Source organism: Rhagoletis zephyria, unplaced genomic scaffold (assembly GCF_001687245.7).
Source record: "Rhagoletis zephyria isolate East Lansing unplaced genomic scaffold, Rhagoletis_zephyria_1.1 Rzeph_scaffold_01434, whole genome shotgun sequence".
NCBI classification, from domain to species: domain Eukaryota; kingdom Metazoa; phylum Arthropoda; class Insecta; order Diptera; family Tephritidae; genus Rhagoletis; species Rhagoletis zephyria.
In genome coordinates, this window is record NW_016158518.1 from 68,839 (window position 1) to 95,656 (window position 26,818).

A 26,818-nucleotide genomic window follows, 5' to 3' on the forward strand; every position below is an offset into this window, starting at 1 on the left:
TTGTGCGCACACTGAGGTAAGTTGCAACGGAGAGGGAGGGGATTACATATTGCTGAAATATTTAAATGCGAATTTAATTAACATGGAAATTGTTGTTGCTGTTGCAGTGTGCTATCCGAGGACGGCGATTGTTGCCATGTGTTGGTCAACTTTACAGCACGCATTGGCATGCTTTTGGGTCCCTGTTGTGAGATCTTTGATAATGCTTCGGAAAAATTGCTGTCACTATTCAGTAGACTGGGCTACATACTCGGCAATATTATGGCTAAATACGACAACGCTCGGGTGCTGGTGAGTTACATATGTATGTATAAGAATATGTTGTAGAAGATATGGAAAGATCTCTCTGTTATGAGTGAGACTTTTAATTAGCGAAATAACTTATCGCTAGCTGTTAGAAAACGAACTTAACCTTTAAAGGAATTATATTAAAAAAAAATTAACAACAAAATTTAAACTGGGTTCGAGCGGATATATATTTTGCGACATACTAGCAGCTAGACATTTTATTTCAGCGGTGTCCGTAAATTCAAAGTTAAGTTTTTCGATTTTAGTTTACCGGGTTTAGTGGATTCTGCTTAGGAGTTGCCAAATGTTAGAGGAGATAACACCCTCATATAAATAATATATATAATTTTGTATTTCTTAAAAACTGGGAGAACTGAGTGATAAAAAAATATTGTAGGTATTCACACCTTCCGTGTAATTCGGCATTCTTAAACATATCGGATACCATATATTATGTCACACCTTCGGCTTCAAATTTGGTAAGGGTTCTATATATGAAATAAGCTTATGCGTATTCGAGAAATTTCTTTTCTTCGGAGACATGATTTGTCTTAACTTGGATTTTTTCGTGATTCTCACAAATAATGTACTTCTTCATATCGTTGTATCTCGCGTTCTACCCATCGCAGAGACTTCGTCTAAACGTCATTTTAAAGCTAAAGAATGATTGCCCTAAAGCTTTTTCAGGTTTAAATAGTTACAACTTTTTGAAGTTGATTTACATAGTGAAGACCAGTAAATTAGCGATTTAAAATCACACCATCATAAAGCTTGTTTAATCTCTATAAAAACCATGTTTTTTAAAAAATTGGCGTTTTTCAAGAAAATACTTTTTAAATATTATTTTTTTTTTAATATGAGATTAGTTTTTTTAGACAGTGAACTATTTTTTGCCATTAATAAAAACCAACTAGGTGTGAATATCTACACAAATAATTATAGTTTTCCCATGTCGTGTTGCACAACTCACATTCGACAGTTAATTTTCAGTTTTCGTACTGCAAGTCGATTTTCAACTGCAGAATGTAAAATGTAAGTTAACGCGCTACGGGGAAAATGTCCGAAAAGAGGTAGATACCTCGGAAAATGTAAGTCTGTTTTGAGTTTCCTCGCTTATTTTTCGATAACTTTTCAGATTCCCTCTGAGAAACCTTTTTTGTGACTTTATGAAAAAATCACGAACGACTAGCATCGGTATCGATAACCATAGGGGGCTTTAATCGGAAAACATATCGATAATCATAACGACTTAATCGATACAAATATTGTTATCGATAACCATTGTGATTTTTATATATCGACAGAAATATCGATAACGCAATCGATAAATATATCGATACATGTTCATAAATTTACCGCCCTATTCCCACACCACTGACAAAACTCAGCGACTGACTATTGCCTTTACTACTGCGCCTAATACTATGCCGCAAATTTATTTTAAGCTGTCGTATGACAATTGTCAGTTTTATTGTTATGATCTACTGAGTAAGTCACAACGGCGAAACAATGTTTATATTGTGTTTTAGGCGCAGTAATTGTGACAATAGTCATATGATGAATTTTGTCAGTGTTGTGGGAATAGGGCGGTTAATCGTTGTTTGAGGGAGTAACCGAATTCGATAAGAACATTAAAAATGTATCATCGATATTCATCGGTACGTATCTACATACATATATCGATAATGATATCGACAAATAATAATAACAAATACATAAGTATGTATGTATACTAATTACAAAATTTAGAATTATCTATACATATCGACTACTTTATCGATAAACACGTTGTAAGAGCAAAACGTACCAATTTTTTTTTTCTAATAACCTTACCTTTGAATAATTTTGCAGTTATTACCGCCCCATATTATTAGACGCCCCTTATTTGACAACATTTCCCTGTTTCTCCTCAAGGTTTCGAAACCGCCTATTCTCAAGTTTAAGGGTATCGACTTATTCAAAAACAAAACCATCTCCCAGAGTGAAATAAAATCAAACAACAAAACTTATGTATTATTTTTTTATTGTAATTGTAACTTCTTAACTTTCGATGATAATTCCAATCTAATTTAACATAAAACTCATTTTGAGCTCAACAGTTCTTTCACAACGATGTTGCAATGCAGTATTTGCTGCGCGTACTGGAACTCTACTCCAAAGAGCCTTTGACACTCCACAACTCGCTGGGCGATACGGTGATCGATGTGCTCGTTAAAATGATACGAGTCGTCGCAAATATGAGCGTGAATGCCGAGGTTGGCATTGGTTTGGGAAATACACACAATCTGGGCATCATCATGCTCAATCTATTGAATGCCATTACGCACATGAAGGCCATACAATTGGTAAGTCGCGTACTAACACAGCAAACGCATAGGAAATGCAATTTAAATATATTAATTTGTTGTTGCATTACAGAAGAGCGACTTACAGGAATTGTTGCATGCCACACTGGGCGCACTACACAATCTATGCTTCTATCAGGAACAGAATAACACACCGGCACAAGCGCTCACAGCCAAGGGTTCATTGCAATGTGTGCTCGGCGATTTAGCCACAGCACTCTTCTACGCGCTGAAGTCTTGCCGCGACGAAGCATCACAAGTGGAGACGGCTCGTGTATTGGGCAATTTGACACGCAACGACAAGGCACGTCGCTACTTCTGTCGCAACGGCGGCCTGGCGCTGATCGTACAACAGCTGTCCGCAACAAATACCAGCCAGGCGTACGATTTCAAGGCCTGTGCCATTGGTGTGCTCGTCAACTTGCTGGGCGATGCTGAAAATCGTGCGCCATTCATGCAGCATAAAGGCCCAGAGCTATTGCACACGTTGCTGGGTGCTGCGCTACAGGAGGAAGATTGGTTCTTGGCCACAATCATTTGTCAAGCAATGTGGAATCTGCTGATTGACGCTAGCAATGTGGCCGATGTATGCCAGGAGCAAATATTAGATGATATTTGTGATTTGTTGGTCGACTACTTGGATGAGGAGCGTTTGTTTGAGCATAGCACACGGCCGGACGCGGTGTGGGAGGGATTCGCGATAGTGGCGACCGATTTGTTGGAACGCATTCAGGCCAGCTACGATAAGCAAGAGCTAGAGGAGGCCGAAGAGGCAGAGAAGCAAAAACAGATGCAGCAGCAGCAGCAATTGAAAGCGAGAAATGATAAAAACAATGGCGTAGACGGGGGGGAAGACGATGAAGATGATGTTGTTTACATTGAAGAAATGTGAAATTTAAACGATTTAAATGCGGGAAATTTGTATGAATAAACAGCTTGAGCGATAAATTACTGTCCCACAACAAAACAAAAGAGCAATAAAAAGGAAACTTAAACAGGAAAAGAAAATCAAAACAAAAAATTATTAATTTATTGTTTAGTGCAGTTTTTTAATTTATGCAGGTTAAATGGAACAGGAAAATGCGCTGGCACACTCACATACATATACATAGACCCAGCTATCAGCCTACAGCATGCTGCCAGTACTCAGTGCCGGCGCCGCACACTGGGGCCACCCCATAGAAGCGGGTGCTCAAAATTTTGAAATCATTTTCTGTCCATTAGACTCGCTTGAACAACATTTTAAGAATAAATTTTTGACGTCCTAACCCATTATTCATCATGCATTAACCCTTGATTGAAATAATTCCGCTTTAAAATAATAAACAGTTTAAGTAAGGAAGGAACATACTTTATTGCGGTACTGTCAAATTAAAAAGCGCTTTGCGCATTAAAAAAAAAAAAAACGATTTAGAAAATTACACTTGCAAATAATAGCGGTTAGTTTAGTTTTTTTTTTAAACATAATAAAAACAAAAAAATAAATAAACTTAACCGCTTTCTTACAGTAACAATTTGAATTGCAAATTTGAATTTCTCTTTTGAAAATATAAATATAAAATATTGTTCAAATTCGTGAAGTTTGGACACGCATATCTCCCAGCCAAAAAACGATAGAATGCTAAAAACTTAGCCCCAAATGTAGAATTTAATAGGGAATAAACCTGCGTTTTTATTTCTCCAACAACAGGATTTTCTTTTAATTTAGTTTTTAGCACGCTTGGCCCCAGTGTGCGCCGTTTCTACAATTTATACACTCGCGTACGCACTCAATCATAGTCAGTCCGTTGGCTTGTTTACTCCGTCCCTTTTGTCAGCTTTTGCGGTGCACGCGAAGCGATTCCCCGATAGCGATGACGGCATCGACCGTATTTAACGAATATTCAGCTAAGTTTAACATTTCTTACCGCCTTTTAATTTATTTTTAGTTTTTCTCTCTTCTAATAAGTAGCAAAATAACAGTCAAGCATACTTCCGTAAACCTTTCACTGTGCTAAAAATTTCGAAAACAGTCTAAACCAAACGCACAAGACTTAGTAAAGAAGTACGAAAACAAAGTAGAAAACAACAACAACAAAATCACCAACAATGCCACAATTAAAAGCGTCAACACCAAACGCTGAATATGACAACAATAAAACGTGTCTTAAACTACTTAAACGAAAATATTCGGACATAGCAGCTCTGAGCATCGTCAGCAAGACGAACTTGAATGTGGAGATACAATTCCATTTGCGTTTTTTGTATATGTATGCATTTTTTAGTTTTTTTTCTTTCAGCCATATTGGCGAATTCAAAACGCAAACAGAATTTTAATTTGCCAACCCAACCAAAATTGAGTGCGCCTCAATATGCCACCATCCAAACCATTCATGCCTTCGATACATTCCGAACCCCTTTCAGTATCTACGGCTGTATGTAAGGCATCTCGTTTTTGGCTATCCACGACTACGACGACGACAGCTACGAATAAGCGAGCGACGCGTCGTTGATGACTGCAATGCCACCAGCGACTAAACTCATATTTTTTTAATGAGATTTGAAGGTAGCAGTGAATCATCTGCGCTTAATGAAGCGCTGGAAATCATGTGCACATGTGTGTATGTGTCGGATTTAAAATGAAACCGAATATTAAGCGCTAGAAGATTGTTGAGTAAATAATACTAACTGTTTTTTTGAAGCCCTGTCGGCTGGACCAGCAAGAATTTCTATTGCTTTCCAACTGATTGTTTATTTTATGCCTTTACAAATAAAATAAAACGATTTTTTTTTGCCTGGGCGAAAAAATGCTCATAGTGCGAGCACTCTAGGCTTAAAATTTTATTTTTTTATCATCGCCTAGCAAATCAATGATATTATTTCAAGGGCGTATAATATAATACCGAATTTATTCAAAACACATGTATGTATGTACATTAGGGTGGTCCAAAAAAAGTTTAAAATGTTAAGCGCTCACCCACTAAAATTTATCTTAAAACTTATCGGTCCCCCCAACAAATTGTCGAATTGGTTCCCGTGGATTTTTTGGAAAAATTCTAGGTATGCAGTTTTATAGCCCATAGAATACCGTAATTTTTTAAGAAATGGGGCATATTCATAGTCAAAATAAAGTCGACTCTAAAGTTTGTTGCAGCTTTTTGACATAATTTTCTGAGAGGTTGTCGTCTGCAGACGAATCGTTCGTTTTGCCTATCGTTCGTGATACAGAATAAGGCCCTTAATTCATATAAATTCATAAACTTGCTGAGTTATAGGCACTCTAAGTCAAAATTTTGTGGAATTTTAGCGAATTCCATTGTTTTAAACCGATATCAAAAAAGGAGATTATCAATTCGTCGGAATATTTTTTTGTATGTATGTTACCGTTTAACTTTGAACCACGTTAACCGATTTCTATAATTATATTTTTTTTATGGAAAGATGGTACATACGTCAGAGGTGGTCCTATACTAATTTGGTTTATATCAGATCACTGGGTCATGAAGTCGGTCATACTTCCGCCACATTGAACCCAGAAATTTATCACGTCTTTTGAAGACCATTAGATTTGCATGAGAAAACATGAAAAATGGCAGCAGAGACTCGCGGCGCTAAAAATTGTAAACGTGTTGTCTATACTTTTTATCCTTGAGATATATTTTGTATGGGCAGTTTAGTCAGAAATTTATTAAGATGTACATGTACGATAAATGTTTCGTGCCAAAAAGATCGAACAAGTCGGATATCGTTGCCTTTTAAGTACAATATTAAATTTGCAAAGCAATTGTTCTCATTTTTTTTTAGACCCGTATTTCTCAGGGACCGAAAGTAAGTCCGGCGCAAATATTGTAGAAGAAAGTTATCAATGTTCCTTTGATCCCATGACCTCCTGGACAGGAGTACTGGATTCTTCTTATTTTCCCAACTCTCTGGGAAAAAGTTCAATAACTGAAAACTCCGGACTTTTATTTTTTATTCCAGTAATAACGGTTAAACTTGGCCAAATATTTTTTTTTTTTACCGAAATAATAAATAAACCGCTCATTCAAATTAAACAAATTCGGTATCAAATGAAAGAGCACGAAAATAGCTTTCAAACAAAAACATAAGTGATATTATTCACGTAAGTATTATCTATTCTATACAAAATAAATTCATATACCTGAACCAAACTTTCTTCTATGGTAATTAAATGACATTTTTTATTGAAATATTTTTCAAAAGAAGGCATTTCTTGTTTACATAGTTCAGTTTTAAAGCTATTTCAGTCCTTCTTCATTTGATACCAAATTTGTTTAATTCGGATATTATTATTAGAAAGACTTATTTCGGGCTTAAAAGATATTTGGTCAAGTTTGTTATTACTGGACTACAAAAATTAAAGTCCGAGTTGACAGAAAATTTAATTTCAAATAAAACAAAATTCCAAAAAGAATTTTTTTAAAACGACTTTGATTATAAAAGTTAAAAATATAGAAGTCCGGGTCCCTGGCCTTCCTGGTTATTGGAGTTTAGAATGCTATTTAAATGATTTCATCTCTTTACTTTAGCTTACCCTTCCGCGATTATACAATGAATCTATGTTGACTTACTGCTAAGGACGATTCAATGCTAGTTGGATTTTAGTTGCTACCTGTCTGCCTGTTTTTATGTGGATGCCCTCCTTAGACGCCACAACGAAAATGCTGACAAGGGTTATCTGTCCGAACTGAAAATTTCCAACCCCTACTGCCTGTTTTACACCTTTCTTCAAATATGTGGATACAATGTCTCGCGAATATATTTTAAACTCTATATAAATCACGCTAGAGTTGATTGGACTATCATTTATGCAAAAGCAAGGCGAGTTACAGTAATAGCTCAAAATGTATGTAGATGACGATGATTTCACTGCAGTTTAGGTCTAGACAAACGAAGTGACCCCGTTATCATGAGCAAATAATTTATATAATGCAAATTTGACTGTTTAAAATATAATAGAAAAGTTGATAGAGGCTGGTTGCTACACATATATTCGTAATGTTGTTGTACTTTAGTTCATTCAGATGCGAATTATTACGTGAACTGATAACAAAAGCACTTAATGGTGGGAACCTAATACTAATGAAGAATTACTCTTTGGCTAACAGCATGTTCATGATAAATTTGTGCAAAAAAAAAACTTTTGCGCTTTTACTTTGGGAAATTATAAAACATAGCAAAAAATAATACAAATAACGAAGCCAGCAGCGACGGTTATTATGACACCGCTACAACAACAATAACAACAACAACAACATGACATCGGTGCCAAAATATTCACGCGCTTTTTAATGTAGAAAGTAAACGTATGAAACAAGTAAATGTTGAAAATAAACATAATCTTTAAAACAAACAGATATTTGCATTTGCAATTTTTCGCTTTCCTAATCAGTGAGCTGAGCGGCTAACAAAAGAGCGTTGGTAGTCAATCGTTTGGCTGGTTGCTTGTCTATATTGAAAATAGTGGGAGCAGTAGAAATCCATGAAAAAATGACACGAATACAAAGCGGGCAATGTAGGAGAGTGATATAGAAGAAAACAAAAACTTGCACCTATGTATGTATGTATGTATGTACATATGTATGTATGTTTATAAAACTATATTATTTTAATGAGCTACAGATGCAACCAAAGCAACAAACAGAGAAACTTGGTCCACCAAATGACGGCGATATTGAATGCAATGTACACTGAAATTTTTTATTATGATTTCGTAAACGGGGGCGTTAAAATCCAAAAAAACTTATCTATACCACAACATGATTGACATGTAAATAATCTTGTGGTATGAAAGGTGAAGCATTCAGAGTGTGAAAGGTGTTTTGAGCTCAGATGACACATCCACATTATTAGGAGAATAATTAAAAATAGAAATTCTGCTATTAGCCAGAAACGTTGAGTGCTTTTGAGCAGGTTTGTCGCACATACGGGCATTACTTTGTGTACATATGTACATATGTACATACATACTTTGAATTCACATTTGTTCTTGTCTACAGAATGACGTCTACGGTAGCCAGCGCGCGTGTGGTACTGAAACTTCGACTAGGTGAGCAGCGGAGGTATGCAGGTGAATATTGTCATTAAGAAATGCATTGCAGAAACCTCTGTATACATATAAAAACAATTATGCATATAATATTATTAAGCATCGCAATGGGAAATGTGTATAATGTAGGTGTTCACGGGTTCCTGGTTATTGGTTTACTTTGTTGTTGTAATATCATCGTATTCCCCAAAAAGTTAACACAATACTCCTTGGGCCGTATGCATAAGAACTAAGCAATTGCTTTTTCTTTAAATTTCATACTTTTCAATTAAATTTATTTGAAGAAATCGAGTTATAAAGGTCTTAAATTTTAAGAAAAAGCATTTGCTTAGTTTTTATGCATATGCGCTCTTGTCTTAATATTATATACATTCATATTTATGTACATATTATGCACATTTACCACACAAATACATACATATGTACCTACATATATTTTTCTCCCTCGGCAGAAGCTACGCGGATTCTCATTCATAAATTTTTCTTACCATAAATTCTCCTCGGCTGCAGTGGATGCATCTTTTTTCTTCGACGTGAAGGATGATGTCAGCGCATTGGTGCCATTTACGGGCAGTCCCATATCGAGCGCCATATCCAATATTTTAATCGTACCTTCACAGCAACTTTTCACTTATTTACTGTTTTCAATTGCTGCGTTTCAGTTAGAAAAGAAACCAAATTTGTGGATAAATCTAAGAAGAAATACAGCAGGAACGAAACACTTCAATCCTCGTAGGCTCTTGCCACTTAGAAATTTTGCAACAAGAACAAGTCACGATTTTAACTAGTTTAGCAGTGGGCACAAACTTCACTTTAACGTTGAAAGTGGCACTGTTGTTGGCTGTGGTAGTGAAGGTGGCGTGTGACAGGTATGAGTATTCCGGTGTTTCCGGGGCGTACAGGGCACAGGTAATATGTAATACTAGAGTTCAAGACACGTTAACGAAAGACCAGCCACAGCAGTAGCAGTGTGGAAAAGGCGTTAAGATGGGCTAAGCACCTTTCTTTCCGTTGCTTTTATGCTCTTCTTATCTTTGTTTCTTATGTTTGTTTTACAATGCTTTGTGGCCAAAAGTTTCGTTATTGTTTCTGAGGTTTCTACCAGAACAGTGACCCTATGTCATGGACAATTGGAGCTGGACAAGAATGTAGTTACTTTTTAGCAACATTCGTAGCGAACTGTCAATTTTTTCCTGTTTGTGTATTCCACTCTCACTGCTTCTCTTTAATTCCTAATTTTTCCTTGTTGCTTTGCTCTTTGTTTAGCTCTTCGCATATGATGACTTTTCCTTTGCTTTTCTATCTGGTTTCAAGTCCAATTGGATTTTTCTTCACCGTTTTAGGTACTGCTGCTGCTTCACTTTTTTCACACCGTAGAAATATGCAATTTTGCTTTCCTATTGGCACGCACACGCACAATCTTTCTAGCCTCAAATTTAAGCACTTTTATTTGGTCTTTATTCCAATATTCATAAGTGAAATTGTATAAAACTTTTCTACGCACGATGAGTAAAACTTCTTTCCACCTCTTCGATCATCGACGAAGAAAACCAACGAAAAAACGAATTTGCGATGCGATTCGTCAGAGCACAATAAATGTTGCCACCTGAAGAACAAAAACGGTAGGCAAGAAGAAATAATTGACAGTTGCAGTTTGGATTGAAACAGAGGAATTTGTGCGAGGTTTAGATATTTCTCTGAATCAAAGAACGTAAATGTACATTTACATTCTTTGGTCAAAAGCATACAACTTCGAAATCGCTTAATGCAGCGTTTTTGCTGCATTTAAAATGCAACATTTAGCACTTTCGAACATATGTTTTCGAAGAGCGTTCATGCTATCGCATTTAGCAAATGTACATTTACGCGAGTTCGAAATCGTATGCTTTTGACAAACAGCCGTGTTCCAGTCGCTTATTCAGATCCGTATCCATTACGATAAATTCTCACGGAAAAGATAATGTGCAAAAACCCCTACTGAAAAGGAAAAATAAATTCTAAACCGAAAATTCAATATAAAAACATGAATTGTTTTAACCATAACCGAACATTTGTTTGTGTATATATTCATTTGTCGGTGCTGCCAATTATATTTTCCACACCTAATTAGGAAACAAAACAAACAGAGTTGATCACAAATTAATCCAGATTTCTATCAGCATCATATCGATGTTGAATTTGCGTAACTTTTCTTTATCCAAATAATGTAAAATAATAAATGAAATCTCGATCGGCGATCACTGAAACGCAGCTAGCGGTTGTATACTCGAAAAAGCAATGTTGCCACTTTTTCTCATTAAACCATGTTCGAATCGTGGAAATGTTGGAAGATCACAGGGATGCTTTTAGCATTTAGATTCTAAATGCAAAGATTGAGATGCATTTAGTTGCATTTAGATGACGAATTTTGTATGGATAAATGTACATTTAGAGTAGCATTTAGAGCTAAATGCGCTAAATGTACATTTACGCGTAAGCAAAAACAGCCCATAAATGTGCATTTGGTAAATGCGATAGCATGAACTCTTTTCGAAAATATATGTTCTAAGTGCTAAATGTTTCAATTTAAATGCAATAGAAACGCATCATTAGTTGAAAAAGTCGAAAGGAAACGGTTAGTCGATTAAGAGAAGTCGACTATTTTTTAAACAAGTTTTGCTATTCGACTAACTTCTTCGGGTACCACGCCACACGCTAAATTAAAAATTCAAAACTCAAATACGCGAGTCCTTTATTTGGAGCGTTAACCATGGAATATATTTTTATTAAAGTTGATTTTCCGCCCGAGTAACGCAACGGTAATATTTTTTCATGCAGATGTCGAATTTTTCCGGAAGTGGCATAAATAACGCAGCCAGTATAACGCTCGCAGCACGAATAAATCAACATCAATACAGGATTCAAGTTTAAAAAAAATGCTAAAAATCAAATTTAATGTACAGCTGCAAAATTTAAAAGCCTCGGAAAAAACGCATGATTTCATTGAAATCTCAGCGTCTCGTTTAAGATAATAAATTTTAAGAGGTATGTACGTAAATTTAAAATCACAGAAATATTTAAATTTTAAAGGACTTGTTGCTTTTTAACAGCTCAAAGTGAAATGGGGAATGGGAATTAAACCGAGTGAGCGCGATAAAGGCGGCATTAGAGTTAAAAAAAAACAATAAGCAGTAGGTAAGTACCAGCGATTTAATTATTATGCGTTGTGTTGTTATAAAGAAATTAATATGAAGGCAAAGGTTATCCTCCCCGTTGGAAATAGGGGCTCGTAGTAATGGGTGCGTTCGAGCTACATACAAAAAAATTACCGCAATATTGCAGCCTTGCTGCTTTCCTGATGACTTGTTGCTGATGCTCAACTGAACATTTCCTAAAATGCTGCAGAAATTGGGCAGTAAAAATTTTTATGTTGCTTTTGATTTGGCAATGATGAGTAACTGATTGTCAAAATTTTGTTTCTCAAGCGCTTGATGTAGGCAGAGTCGCCCAAATTTTCGCATAGAACGTGGTACTGTTTCATAAAAAGTAACACTGCTGCATTTATTGCAGCTCGAATACACCCAATGCCTTACCAGCACCTTACACTTCAACCGGCGGTGCTTACCTATGTATATCCCTTACCTTACCAAAGGCGTGGCCGCCTTATCAGACATTCATACATACTTCTGAGCCCCTTTACCAACTAAGGCATGGAGAATGTAGAGTCTCTCGGAGTAGTTGGGCGCTCGGAAACAACTTCGGCGGCTGTATAGCCTACATGAGGCTTGAATTTATGTACTTTAGCAATCCTTACTACTTACTTTAGTAAGGATTGGACATGGATTAAGAACATGAGCCACTTAACAGTAGTAAGGGTTTTAATTTTTTGAATTTCGGTTTGAGTCGTTATTGCAGAGGACCATCGAAATGTACATATATATGTATGTATGTATGTGCGTACATTACCAAAGAAAGTGTGTACAAGGACATTTTGCTATTTAACAGAAGCAATAAAAGAATTGCTCTTTAGCTAAACTGAGTAAGGGCCGGTTACTCAATGTCTGGTTAACACTAATCTCTGGTTAAACATCGTTATCGACGTTACCGACTCCCTGTTATATGAATGGAGTCGAATACGTCGATAACAATGTTTAACCGGAGATTAGTGTTAACCAGACATTGAGTAACCGGCCCTAAGCTATTTAAATCAAATTATATTAGGTCTATTGTCTCTGAGATACGTTCCCGTCGCCATCATTAACCTTCTCAAAGTTTAGAATTTCGCAATGCTAAATTGCAAACGCGGTTCATTAAATTGGTTTTCTGCCAGTTTTTTTTAAATAAAATTTGCGATGCATTAAGGATTGGATTCGACCGAATGCGATGATATTTTGACTGACTGATATAGTTTTTCGACCGATGTATATTCTATGTAGTTCTTAATATGATGATCGTAGTGTTCGCTATGCAAAAAATTTGTACAAGTTGGTACCAATTGTTACCAAATCGTGTTCGTTTAGCCAAAAACCCAGTAAAACTTGCAAGGATAGAGCACAATTTTGACATTTCGTTTGGAGGGGAAGTTGCAAATTCGTGCTGGGAAAATGTTTGCCAGTAAGAATTTGCAAGCAGGATTGTGGCACACGGTTGCACATTTGTCAACATTAATTTGAATCAACGAGTTTGTTAAATTTAAAAATGAACAATCTTGTTGCGATTTACTAATGAAAGAAGTATGTAAATATTCGTTTATTCAATTAATTTAATTAATTCCAAACATTTGAAAGGTACTGGGCTGAAAAAGCTGTATTCGTAATCGGAACGCACTCGACATCACTGTCGATATAGGAAATCCGACAGTGACTTCCACAATGAAATTGAAGCGTATGTTGAAGAGAGTCAGAATAAGAAGAAATATACGTATAAGTTCTGTTTTGATTTCCACCTGAAATAATTTAAAAAAATTATTATGCTCGAAATGCAACCGTGGATGCCAGCTCGCAGTGAAGCTTGCTAATGTTTTATAGTTCCTGTTCGCGCAAAACTTAGTAAGTTTCTCTCTTCGGGAGAGTAAGGTACCTTGTTCTCTGAATTTTGTTACTGGCTAATTGCGTTATTAAGTACCCCAGTAGATAATTTCAGGAGTTAAAAGCCCTTCCTGAGAGTCAAGAGGCCTTCCACTCTACATTCCTTTCACCTTTCTTTTTTGTATGGAGTGGCACAAATTGAAGGGCTTCTTCTTTCGCTACACATAAAACGCCTTCCAAAAGGGCTTTTACAGGATGTACTTCAAATGGCCTTTTGGAGGAGTTCTTTTAAAGTTTTTTCTTAAATTTATAAAAAGTATTTTTGAAGTGTTTGCTTAAAGTTTATATCACATATGTGTTATTGCAACTTAAAATGTTCATTGAAATTCATTTGTAGTGCTAAATAATATACATTTATGCATTCGCGTAAATCAGCCCTTCTTGTGTAGGCCTCTTAGAATTGCTTAAATTATCTTCTGGGACATTACTACTCCTTACGTTCGGCCTAAATCACTTATTTAGGATGAAAATTGTGAGTCACATCTGTTTTAAGGAATGTTTGAAACAAATTTTATTATTTTCAGATAGGTAATTTACAGTAACCTATTAATGATATATGCATGTATGTTCTATATGTATATTTGCACAATGGGGTATTTAATACAGTTAGTTTACATTTATATATGCAATTATGTTTTTCCTATGTATGTTTTTAAACTTTTATGCATGTCGATATGCACATGAAATATTAATCAGCAAATAGTTTATACTGAAACAAAAATTTTGGAAATTTTGCCTTTAATGTATACCACTCGTATTACAAGACAAACAAATTACATACATATTTGTATATATATACACAAAAAGATACTGTTAACTATTAAAATGCTCGTGATTTTGTATGCAACGATTTCAATCGAACAAAACTCAGTTTATTTATTTTGATCGACCAAAGTGCAAAACATACACGAGCGACAGCAACAACCCGAAAGAACAACAAAAATTTATGGATACAATTTAGAAAATGGGTATGTAGTTGTCGATTTTCGCGCGATGCTTCTGTGCCACACACTCCGAAATCCACACAATGTTGCGGCACTCTTGCTCTTTTAACTTCAAGTACGCGTAGAAGACGCCGAAGTGGAACTGTTGCATGAAAGCGAAGACATTAAGCTTGACTTCATGCTCAAAGAATTTATCTTCAAGTGTCTTGTCGCCAGGATTGTTGCCAGAACCATCAAACAGTGCGGCATATTCAGCATAATACTCGGCCACGGTCTTCACTTGTTCGTAGTCATCGGCACGTGCTAATGCAGCTAAACCATCCGGGTGCATATGACCGCAGCGAGGATACAGCTTAGCGCGGTCATCCTTTGACAATTCAGTGCCGAAGGAGTTAATGGTAATAATTATAGCACGGCGATCGGCTTCAAACTGTAAATGCATAAGTTTTTTTAATCAATAATTCACATCGGATCGTAAATAACTAAACTTACAGCCAATATTTCGCACATGACATCGGCAGTGGAGCCACCTATCTTCTTGCTGAATTCATAAAAAGCTTCTAGGTAGGCCTTGTACAAAGTATTACGAATGATCTCAATGTTCATTTCATCCAAATCTTGTTCTGAAATGCAATCAACAAAGAATGGAGCTAGTGGTGTGTCAACCAGCACTGCATTGTACAATTCAGCTGGTGTTGCAGCAACATGAATGGCTTCCATTTGCTCGAAGCTGCCCAATGGATGACATTTGGGAATCAATTCGGAGATTGGGCGCTGATGAAGTGTGCCAGTGATGAGCAAAATGATGTTATCAATCATGTAGCCATAAGTGATGAAATCCAGGAAGCTGGCCAATGGCTCTACAGCATGATTACGTAGATGCTGGAATTCAATGACGAGTTTCTCGCGCAATTTGTCATCGATCACGGACACGGAAAGTGGCGATGGCTCATTGGCCAAGAAGCTACCATAATCGGTACTTTGCAAGTGCAATTTTAAATCTACAAAAGAAAAATTACTAAAATAATCCGGTCACAAGACAACTCCCAAAAGTTTGACACTTGGCTTTGGCATCGCAAAAACCCTGCCATTTGCAAATATACACACACGCACAACCAAAGTTTAATGGTGTGTCACATGACCACCACCACCCCCTTACACCGGCTGTTTTACGATGAAAAATGCAGTGCGGAATGCCAAAGCTTACACGCAGCGAGCATCCCGTATTTGATTTTCAGGCCACCTACCTTCTAAAGTTTCACACTGCACCAGATTTAGGTAGTCGGACTGCTTCAATATGCCACACTTGAAACCACGGCACAGACCCTCTAAGTAGCCACCATCAATGTTGAAAATGCAACCTTCACTCATTTTTTCTTTTCTTTGTTTCGCTCGAGTTTTTGTGAAGAAAATTAGATGCTGCTACTAAAATGCAAATCGCAATTGAATTCTTTCAATTCGGTTTAAGCTGAAGCCCAAAGTTGCTGTGTGTGCACGTAAAAAGACTCCCGAATGGTAAAGATTTCCCGATAGAAAAATAATTTTTTCTGTATATTTTCAAGTTTTCGCGTTATCGACCAACACCACTGTGACAGAACGTCATAAGTCATCACATGACTGTCATTTAGAGCTGGAAAACAATCGATGGCACTATCGATAGTATGGTCGTTTTCCAATTTCCCCCACTATCGATGTTTTTTCTGTCACTATCAATGGGTTTTTTTTTCTCATTAAGACACCATTTGTTAGAAACAATTTTTATGAAGTACTACACATTTTTGGCTCTATTAATGAATCCAACAAATGTTTGATTTTCGTAAAATCTTTTATTGCAATTAATTAAATGATTGTCGAGACAAAGAATTAATTTGACGAATATTTTATGGAACTGAAATTATCACCACATTAAAAAGTCCCCGGGCAACGAATTCATTCGTACTCTCTATAGTTAATATTAATTTAAATTCTTCCGCAGAGGGTTTATCTAAATAATTATAGTTTGCTCGTTTATGTATTGGGAGTTGTATTACGAGGAATCACAATATAAATGATTTATATATTTAAAAACACTTTTGGAGGTTAGTTTTCTAAAAACTATATTGCATGTGATGTCAGTCACCGTATAATTTATTTTTACCAAACACAGTTATTAGAGAAAATATGCAAAATATGTACTGTTTGTTTTACAATTCCATCCCAAAGGTATGCATTTATCATGAACCAAAAATACAAGATCACGTAAGAACGCGACGTTGTATTTGTAACTGGTTTTGAGAAAAAAGTTTGCAAAAGCGGGTTCGTCAGCTGAGCGTTTGTTTACATCACAAGCACCACTATTTTACACTTTTATTCAAGTAAAGAAGAGTTAATTCAACATGACAACACATTTTAAAGCATTTTGTTGCATCATTTTACCTAAATTGTGCGTTTAAAGTGGCTGACAATAATTTTGGCTAATTTTGGTTTTCGTTGTTTTCTTTGCTTTGTTTACTTTTCGCTCGTTTTCCAGTGAAACAAGATGGCGTAGAACCCGCTAAAAAAGTCGACTTTTTTCACTCTCTTGTTCTTACGTGATCTTGTGTCTTTCGTTCATGTGCATTTATGTACATTACGGAGGAAACAACGATAGTACATCGATGTTTTGCTTTGAAAACATCGATTGTCCCAAACATCGATTGTTTTCCAGTTTCACTGTCATGGTACTTGACGAATGAAAATTACTTTTCGTTAAATTTTAGGGTTGCAGAGACGTAGTTTTTTAAATAGTACGAAGAAATGAAAACTAAAAAAAATAGTAGGAAAAACAAGGATTTGTACATACACATATTAAAACAATATTAATAAATCAGTTATGTTTTTGGGTGAAAAAATAAATCAATTAGCGAAATAAGAAACCACTTGGCATACAATTTGTTTGATATTTTATAAAATATTTTTTGCTAACTTCCTTTGAAATCAAAACAGCACAAAATTAATTTATTTAATATATATTTTTATTGTTTATTTATCAATTAAACGCCGTCAACATCACACAAATACCAATGAAGTTTTATCACCTCAGTATATTTTATATATCAATATATATTTTCTATTTTTTTAGATACATATTTGATTTGCTAAAATTTTTAATTTTTTTGTAAATATGTATGTATATATATTCGATCACTTATGTGTGTGTATGTGTGTTTAAACTAAGTATGGGATATGATATTTTGAATCGACTTAACATAAAGGAGAAGGTTATCAGTTCGTCGGACCGCGTTAACCGATTTCGATAATTCTTTTTTCATCGGAATGGTTGTACCCATACTAATTTTGTTTAGATCCGATAATTGGATCGCGAAAAAATTAACGATAATCTCAAGTTTTTATATGAGAATTGAAGTCGATTTTGTTTTTTTGCTTAAAAATTGTTATAAATTTATTTCACAGAAAATATTTTATTTTTTTTGATTTTTTTTGCGCTGTTATGTATGCGTATAATCTTTAATTGATACTTATTTAAAATCCAGTTATCTTTTAATAACTGCAATATCTGATTTTTTTTGTTTACATATTGATTTTGTATTTTCTTATAGATTAAACTCCATTATTATTTTTTTTTATTCTAACGATATTTTTTTTTTTTTTAATTCAAAGATTGTATTTTAAAAATTATTGCATTTTTTGTATAAGATTTTTTTTACCAGAATATAACTTTTTATTATTTATTTCAAAGAAAAAGTATTTGGTGAGTATTATTTGTTGAAAAAAGAAAAATAGGTAACTTATTTTTTTGTTTTTTTATGCTGAAATGCTGATGATGGAAAAATGTATAACTTTTTACATATTTTTTATTCAAATTTTTTATCATTGCCGGTATTCCCCTTATCTACAGTAATTGTAGAAGGTTTTTTATTTCAACCTAAAGATCCCCGAAAGCTGGCATTTTTATGTCCCCTTGAAATAAATTGCCGTCTGGAGGTGGCGTAAAACTGTAGTTCCCTCCCCCTTTTGTGGTAACGTCAAGGCGCACACCACAAATCGAAGGAGAAGCTCAGCCAAATATTTATTTTCAATAAAAATTAAAAAATATCCATATCACCGCGGCAACGACGTTGATAAAATATCTATAAAGGACTCGAAAAGAATGTGTTTTGGAATCACTTAAAAAAATATATTTGGAATCTTTTTAATTTCGGAATAGCGTATCATCAAAAAATACATGAAAATTTATTCAACGCCATCCTTGGAAGTTCTCGTAGCCAACACCCCTCTCCATATTAATTTCCGGACTCGGACGAGAAGGACTATCATACAAACATAACTGGTCGACATCGGCAAAGAAGGGCCATAGAAGCATTACACTGAAGTTGCAGTACAAAGGGCCACCATGCATTCAAAGTTCGATATTAGAAAAAGTTTTAGAACAGAACTTAGTAATAAAAGAAATTGAGTTGGGGTTGATTTACACGGAACCTGTGAGAAAGATGTGCGGACAAGCGCCACTACGGGAAGCAGAACATTGCATTCTTGACCGAAAGCCAAGCCGCTGTTCAGGTCGAGAGCACAACACCGTGCCCAGAAAGCAGTTTCTAGTAGAGTGCTACAGACGTGAGCATTCGAACAGTCACTTGCTTAAGGCGGAACATCCACCTAGCATGTCAGAACGCATCTCTACGAATTAAAGGACGAGATCCAACAATACGTACAACAACCATTGGTCCCGACACTGTACAGACTGGCAATCAACGGCGTTCACAGGGAGACTGTCACCACCTACACTTAGTACCCTCCTTTCATTGGCTTCATAAGAGTCCAATCACGAGCTGTGGACAAAAACGAGCTTCAACTGTCGAGACAGTCCCACGTAACTCTGGCCCAATTGTCGTCTGAATATTTTAGCAGGCTAAACTCCTACTTATCCAGACTAGACCCAGACGAACTCAACGTACATATGTCGGACATATGAAGACTCCGTCTATCACACCAACTCAGAGACAGAGATCTCTGGTCGGACCCCGTGAAAACCGCACGTCTCCTGGTCCTTGAGCACGTTGAGCAATATCTGGGTTCCAGTTTATATAAATCAGTATTGAAGGAAATGAGATTGCCAATATACTTAGGCACAGAAAAGGGCCCAAAGAAAGAAAAAAGCGGACAGAAATCTCTACTGGTACAATCTACCAGTCCTATAGCATTCCAAATCGCTCACTTGGACACTGGATCACAGGAATTCTTACAGGACAATACAAGCTGAACTCTATTACCTGTCTGAACCGCTATTTTTTCGGATGGGCAATACAGATTCTGCAGGACGGTTATTGAAACTGCACGGTCGATATTGCAACACTTGATTACCCATCTTATAAGCGATGGCGGGTTGAAATGCAGATATTTAGATTGAAAATTCAAATGACTTACCTTTCTTTCAAGATTCTTACATAATGTCCAGCATAAAGAATTGGACGACTTGTCGTCAAATCGTCACTAATTATGGAAATTGATTTTGCGATACCAAAATGAGTCTTGCCTACTTAATTTGGCTCGATCACTACTTTTTGCGGTGGTATACTACATATGAAGTATACACCGGATCGGTCTGTCTACTGCGACTTTATCTTGAGGTTGACGAAATGTACATATCGTTCCTTTTTCGTTTACAAAGATTCTTTAAGATTCATTTGGATGGTGATTTCTATTAGAGTAAGGGGCTCTATTATCGAGTATACGATTCTTATTGATGGCATATACGCAAAAATAGGGTTTCCCGCAGATTTACGATAGCTTGGTTAAGAGTAACAAAACTATTTTCTGAAGTAGAGGTCTGTCTGTCCATCCGTCCGTCCGTTCGTCCGCCCCGATATCTTAACGAAACTTGGCATGTGTACTTCTTTTCGGCGTAGGACGGATGGTATTGAAAATGGGCAAAATCGGACAATAACCACGCCTACCTCCCATATAACGGTAGTTTTCAGAAATTCGAAAACTGGTATTTTAGTAACTACTAAAGATTGTTCACCCAAAACTGACATTTACAATCATTTTTAGGCTAAAATTAAGAATATTATAAATTTTTTGGGAAAATGGGCGTCGCCACGCCCACTTATGAATACACGTATATATCTTGGGAACCGCGCCACCAATTTCTCCCAAACTTGGCACGGTTGTTGGTCGTGGTACAACATACCAAAGAACGGTGACAAGTCATGGCACGTTGGCACGTCATGGCCAACATTGAATATTTCTTCGGAAATAATGGCACGTACATATATGTATAAAGGTTCGCCGGCCCTGATCTATCTAATATATAATTTTGCTGTACTAAAATCGGCAGTGTCAGAAGTTGTTTTCCTAAATTTCAACTTAAATATTTCGTTTCCCTTTCATTTCTATTGTATAATATTAAAAATTCTTTAGTTTAAATATGTTATACAAAAAAATTTTGTGCTTTAATTTTACCGCATATTTTTTCGCAAAAGCTTAAGCCATTTGTATTAATCGTTGTACTATTTTAATGCAAAAATTTGTTTATTTGGTTTAATAAATGAATTTTTTTTTGTTTATTTACATACATACATATGCGCATATCATATGACTATTTTCACAGTTTTTATTGTTATATTTAATGGTTTATATATGCATAATATATTACAATGTACATATATATGTGAGTTTGTATTCAAAGCGAAAAAATTTAATTATTATATTTCATTTTTGTGCTTAAAGAGGAGTCTGTGTATACATAGTTAGCGAAAATATTTATGATAAGTATACGTATGAATTTACAGACAGCTATTGCGATTTTCTTTTGAATATGTATTTACATACATATGTATATGCATTTATGCTTTTTTGCTTGTGCATTTGTAGATAGTTTATAAATTATTTGGGTACTTTTTATCTCGATGGGATATGCGGGTGCAAGGGTGCAGGTGTATTGATTCATTTCGTGTATAATTTCATTTTGTAATTATTAACCGACTTCACAAAAAGGAGAATGTTATCAATTCGTCGGAATATATACATACATATATATATATATATATATATATATATATTTTATTAATGTATGTTACTGCATAACTTTGGACTACGTTAACCCATTTCTATAGTTTTTTTTTTAAAGGAAAGGTGTTGCCTCGCAGGTGGTCACATATTAATTTGGTTTAAATTCGATAATGGGGTTATGAAGAAATTAATGATAATTTTAGTTTTTTATATGAGAATTGAAGTCGGTTTTGTTTTTTGCTTAAAAATTAATTATTTTTATCACTTGTTTTAGGGGTTTTATTTTGCTGTAGAGAGTGCCGCTTGTTCCCAATTAAGATTTCTTATATTTATAATTAACTTTAATAAATTATCTGTGCTGTCTAGCTATAACCAGGTTTGCTTGGCGTTGGAATTAAAACTCGTTTCGTATATAACACGTCCAGTGAGAAAAATAAGTAGCGGTTAGTTCTCGGAAATATATGACATTCTGGATTAATGCAAACAAAAAATTATATAATGATAAATAGTACTTACAATGCGAAAATGAGATCATCAATTACACAGTCCCACACAATTTGAAGAATACCTTCTCCAAAATTAAAAGAGGCCACATGGGCAATACTTTCTAAAACTAATTTCGATTTATGTAGTTAACAGAATTTGTCCAGATTTTTTCAATTCGATAGACAAAAATCGAGTAAACTAAGCTAAGCAAAAAATAATTTAAGAAAAGAAAGTTTTAAATCCGTATTTCGACGATAAAAGGTATGAATACACACCGATTCACTTGAATAGCCACATTAATTTTGTTAAAGATCGGGGATTATATCGATACAATCGGGAAGCTTAGTATATCATGAGACACCCCTTTATTTTGCTCCACGTCCAAAATAATTACTTCTACAAAAGTTTCAAAATTAAAACAAAAATTTGGATTTGAAAAAATAGTTTTTTTTTACGCAAAAGTTTGACAAAATTTTGATTTTGAGCTATAGCTCAGCAGGCATTCTGGGTTTTTTTGATACGAGTAACTAAGGGCCTAAGAAGAAGTCACGCGGAACGCGACGAAGTAGAGCATGCATCGGTCAGGCACTTGCTTTGCGATTGCCCTCCGCTATTCAAGAAATTACAGAAATTCCAAGGTATAGGTATTTTTAGATAATCTAAGCGCAATATGGCGTTACTAAGGTTCCTATATAGACTCCACGAACTGGTTTAAGTAGGGGTACTGGAACCATGCGGACCCCGGTTTAGGCTTAGGTGAGCAGCTATTATTCTAAGCTCAGTAGCGACTTAAACTTAAGCTAACCTAAGGGGCTAAGGTCCTTAATAAATTAGTGAAAGGCTTGTTTCCATCGACGCGAGCAATCATTCAATCACGAATGTTACGACTTGAACGCTATTTGGTCCAGCTACATGTTTTTATGGTGCTTCTTCCCAAAAGTGAGTTTTAAAGATTGCGGGGACTATCCCTGAATCCATTGTCGTCTGATTTTCGTGATATCTACGAAAATGTGAACACTGAATCCGAATCACTACGAACGGTCGCATTCAAAATATATGCTACGTCCGTAGCTATTCGAAAGATAAAATTTTCATAGATTTTATGAAAAATCGTACTACGATAGTTGAATAAGTGATAGCCATGTATGCCACTTTCGTATGGCAGCACCTTTCAAGAGATGATTTTTCACACCTAATAATAGAAAATTGCCGAGGATCGGGACGCTTGAAGGGTTCGTTTCGGTGCATACACCTTTGGCTAAGTTTTTAGAAGAGCATTTGTGGGTTTCCGTCTTGAAGTTCTCTTACAAATGGATAAACATACAGTTTAACGTCGCCTCCTTACCGAAATTTTTTTCTTTTTTAGAAGCCTTTACGGGACAGATATACACTCGGAGGTTTACCATTGCCTGCCGAAGGCCGATCGCTGTTCGAAATAATCAGCCTCATTGCGTAAGTCGTAAATAAGACTAAATTGCACGACTCGACAACATTGAAATTGCCTACTTCCGTACTTAAATAGCTAGACGACGACAATCGTAGAAAACTATCCAGTGATGCCAAGCTTTTCGGTTTTTATATACTATTTAAGTCGAAATTTTGGGCAATACCTAACGACTTGCACTCGACACGACACTCGTATCCTTAGCTTAAAAAAGTGCCATATGGAAAAATAAAAGTGCCAAGAAAGGTGACATTCTTTTTAATCTTTTTAATTTCCTTCCCATTTACTTGAAATATTACTATTTTTCAAAAGTGCCATTTCAAGTAAAGTAGAGCCAGAAATGGCACGGTCCAAGTTGACGGGCCTGGTGGTTGGACCAGAAATGGAGCGTTCTACCGAGTGGTCCAGCCGGCTATGTCGGCCTAAAGTTTTAACTAAATACGGCTAATACAATTACAAAAGTCGTGTGTCTAGTGAAAATACGTTGTAGGATGAATAAAATCGGTGTTTCAATCAAGTACCACCTCAACTGAACATCTGTTTATGGTCCATAATATTAGCGCTTTCGGCAAACTTTTAGAAAGAAATTTATGTAGTAAACATTGCCGTCGAATTTTTGTTCAAAGCATGGCGTAGGGAAAGCAAGCTGTAAGAAAAAAATGTGTGTCGTTTTGAAATGGAGCCCAGAGCCAAGTCCGTGCAAATGTTTTTTTTTCTAATAGGTAAGTAATGGCGAGTCTCAGGGTGCAGCAGCGAAATTTACATACACTGGCGGTCAAAAGTGGATGAATGGTGTTTTGTTTTTAATATTTGCAATGTTTTTTTCAAGATATTTTTTTTTTATAAAAAAAAGGTTCATACTTTAACAAAACCCATTTAAATCCAGCTTTCAAACTTGATATAGAATTTAGAAAAATTCCAACAATTTTTTTTTGCACTTTTTTTTTCATATAAACATAAATTTCTTGTGGAAGAATATGCCCAAGAGCGTTTCCGAAAAAAATTAAAAAAAAATCAACGGCAGTTTTCCAAGATTTCCCTATTTATAAGAAAAAAACCTCAAAAGCCCTCAGAAAATAAAAGTTATTAAACATCAATGCGATTTTTTAGCTCCTCCTAATTGTATAAGCCTTGTAACTGCATACCACAAAATTTTATAAAAAATCCGATCAAAAAGCTCAAAATTCGTGGAATTTTTCTAAATTCTGTATAAAGTCTGATTTATATGATTTTTGTTAAAGCATGAACCATATTTTAATAAAAAATAAACACATTTTAGCTCGAAAAATATTAAAAATATTAGAAACAAAACAGCATTCATCCACTTTCGACCGCCAGTGTAGGTCCCTTGAATTGTGTAACAACATCGCACACCACAAACTGGAGCAGAAGCTCGGCCAAACACGTAACAAATATATGTTTCATTTATTTCTCCACGTAAAAGTAACTTCGTAAATTATATTATGTGTATAACCAGCCAATCGATCGCTAATAAGTATCAATTAGAGTTAAATAAAAAACGTAATGATTTTTTGTTTGTTTTGTTTTTATTTTTTTAAGTGTGTTTTATTATTAAATATTTTATTACTCTTTGCAGTACCTAGTAGTAGTTATTATATATATAATTAATATATTTTTAAATTTAACATTTAAAAAATTAATATTTCGTGGATTGAACGGAATCTAATAAAATCACTGGATGGGTTGATGATACTGAAAATTAAAACAAAAATGTACTTAATTTTCATACATTTGCTTAAAGTTACATATTTAAAACTTAAACAAATTGAGTTAGAAAAAGTTATTAGAATAAAATTTGTTGTATTGTTGTACGTGCAAATTTTTGATTTGTAAAAATCAAACTATTTTTTAATAATTAATTATTTTATTCTCCCACGTGTACTATGTAGTTGTATGTACAACTAGCACTATTACACTGCCCACAAATAGTTTGTAGACAAAATAAAGCACATACATACATATATTCGACATCATCCTTGTTAAATACCCTAATTGACCATATACACTTTTTATGGGGAGGGCAATGCACAGTTAAAATTAGAGATGTGAACCGGATGAAAAATTTGGGCGGTGCGACACAGGCGGTTTGAACCGTTTTTGAGCCCTTGGATAGGTTCGTCAGAACGGTTCTGGTTTGTCTTTGAACCGGGGTTTCGGTTCGGTCTATGTATAAACGTAGATCCGAGTCGTTCCAATAACGTAGGCCCGACTGTCGTGGGATCGATCAATTTGGGCCTTAGGCATTGATGACGACGATATATACGTATGTTTGAATGCAATTAGGATGCAGTTTCGATAACCGCGTTTTTTACTCGCGCGGCATCGATTTGACAGTGAAATGCCCACATTTGTTATTTCGCGGTTGCCGTAAGCCACTTAACTAATACATATATGCAGATATATTGTAAGCGCTGTCCAGCTAGTTCGCGCTTTATCGAAACCGCAGCCTTATAGCTCAGTTATGCATACTTTGCACTGCACTGCACTGCATAGCATGTCACTTTTACGTAGAAATGTATATGTAATGCTGCGCGTTGGGTAACCGCTTACACGAAAAGCTCATTTAACATATTCCTTATGTGACAACTCTCATGCAATGCCAGGTATGCATGACTGAGCCATTATGCATGGAATTTAATTTGCTGTTCCATTCACCTGTTAAGCAACAGTTTCTAGCCAAGTTGAAGTTACACACAGCATATAAACATATTTATAAAGAGGGAGTAGTTTTTGTTTATATTATTATTACAAACTATGGACGTTTTATAAAAGAAAAAAAATTAATTATACATACATACGTTAATTAAAATTGCATCAACCTTTTTTCATACAGTTTTAAATAATTTTTTTTAAACTAGTAAATATCATAAATGCATTTTCATTGGGTAATTTACCTACGACTCATATAAATACATACATATGTTCAATAAGAAAGGGAACGGGGTTCTAGAGGAATTAAAGATTTTACTATCTCTATGACATTTCAATTTCAGCCAACACCTTCGCGAGAGCAGTAATTTTCTTTTTTTTTCTAAATAATTTTACCCACTCAAAACGGGTCTTTGTCTGTGCTGGCAGAGATATAAAAGAAGTTGAAATAAATACTTTCAAAACTTTCGTAAAAAACTCGTCTCCTTTCTTGCTGAGCACCCTTTATATGTATAATTATTATAATGCGGACGAAA

At 35.3% G+C, this 26,818-nt stretch overlaps 3 protein-coding genes across 3 annotated transcripts in view; 2 read left to right on the forward strand and 1 right to left on the reverse strand.

The window, feature by feature from the left end:
* Window positions 1–26,818, forward strand: part of SmydA-1 (SET and MYND domain containing, arthropod-specific, member 1) — an 88,890-nt gene that overhangs the window by 33,020 nt on the left and 29,052 nt on the right. The gene's annotated exons all lie outside the window — the stretch shown is intronic.
* On the forward strand, window positions 2,271–3,639 carry LOC108364003 (armadillo repeat-containing protein 2-like). The gene is made up of 2 exons (XM_017617544.1): window positions 2,271–2,633; window positions 2,707–3,639. Exons 1-2 carry the CDS (start codon window positions 2,409–2,411, stop codon window positions 3,523–3,525), a joined length of 1,044 nt encoding a protein of 347 aa, XP_017473033.1. The 5' UTR covers window positions 2,271–2,408; the 3' UTR covers window positions 3,526–3,639.
* Window positions 14,312–16,301, reverse strand: LOC108364002 (V-type proton ATPase subunit d 1). The gene is made up of 3 exons (XM_017617543.1): window positions 15,940–16,301; window positions 15,185–15,693; window positions 14,312–15,122 (listed from the first exon to the last, which is right to left on the reverse strand). The coding sequence occupies exons 1-3, from the start codon at window positions 16,061–16,063 to the stop codon at window positions 14,706–14,708; spliced, it is 1,050 nt and encodes a 349-aa protein (XP_017473032.1). The 5' UTR covers window positions 16,064–16,301; the 3' UTR covers window positions 14,312–14,705.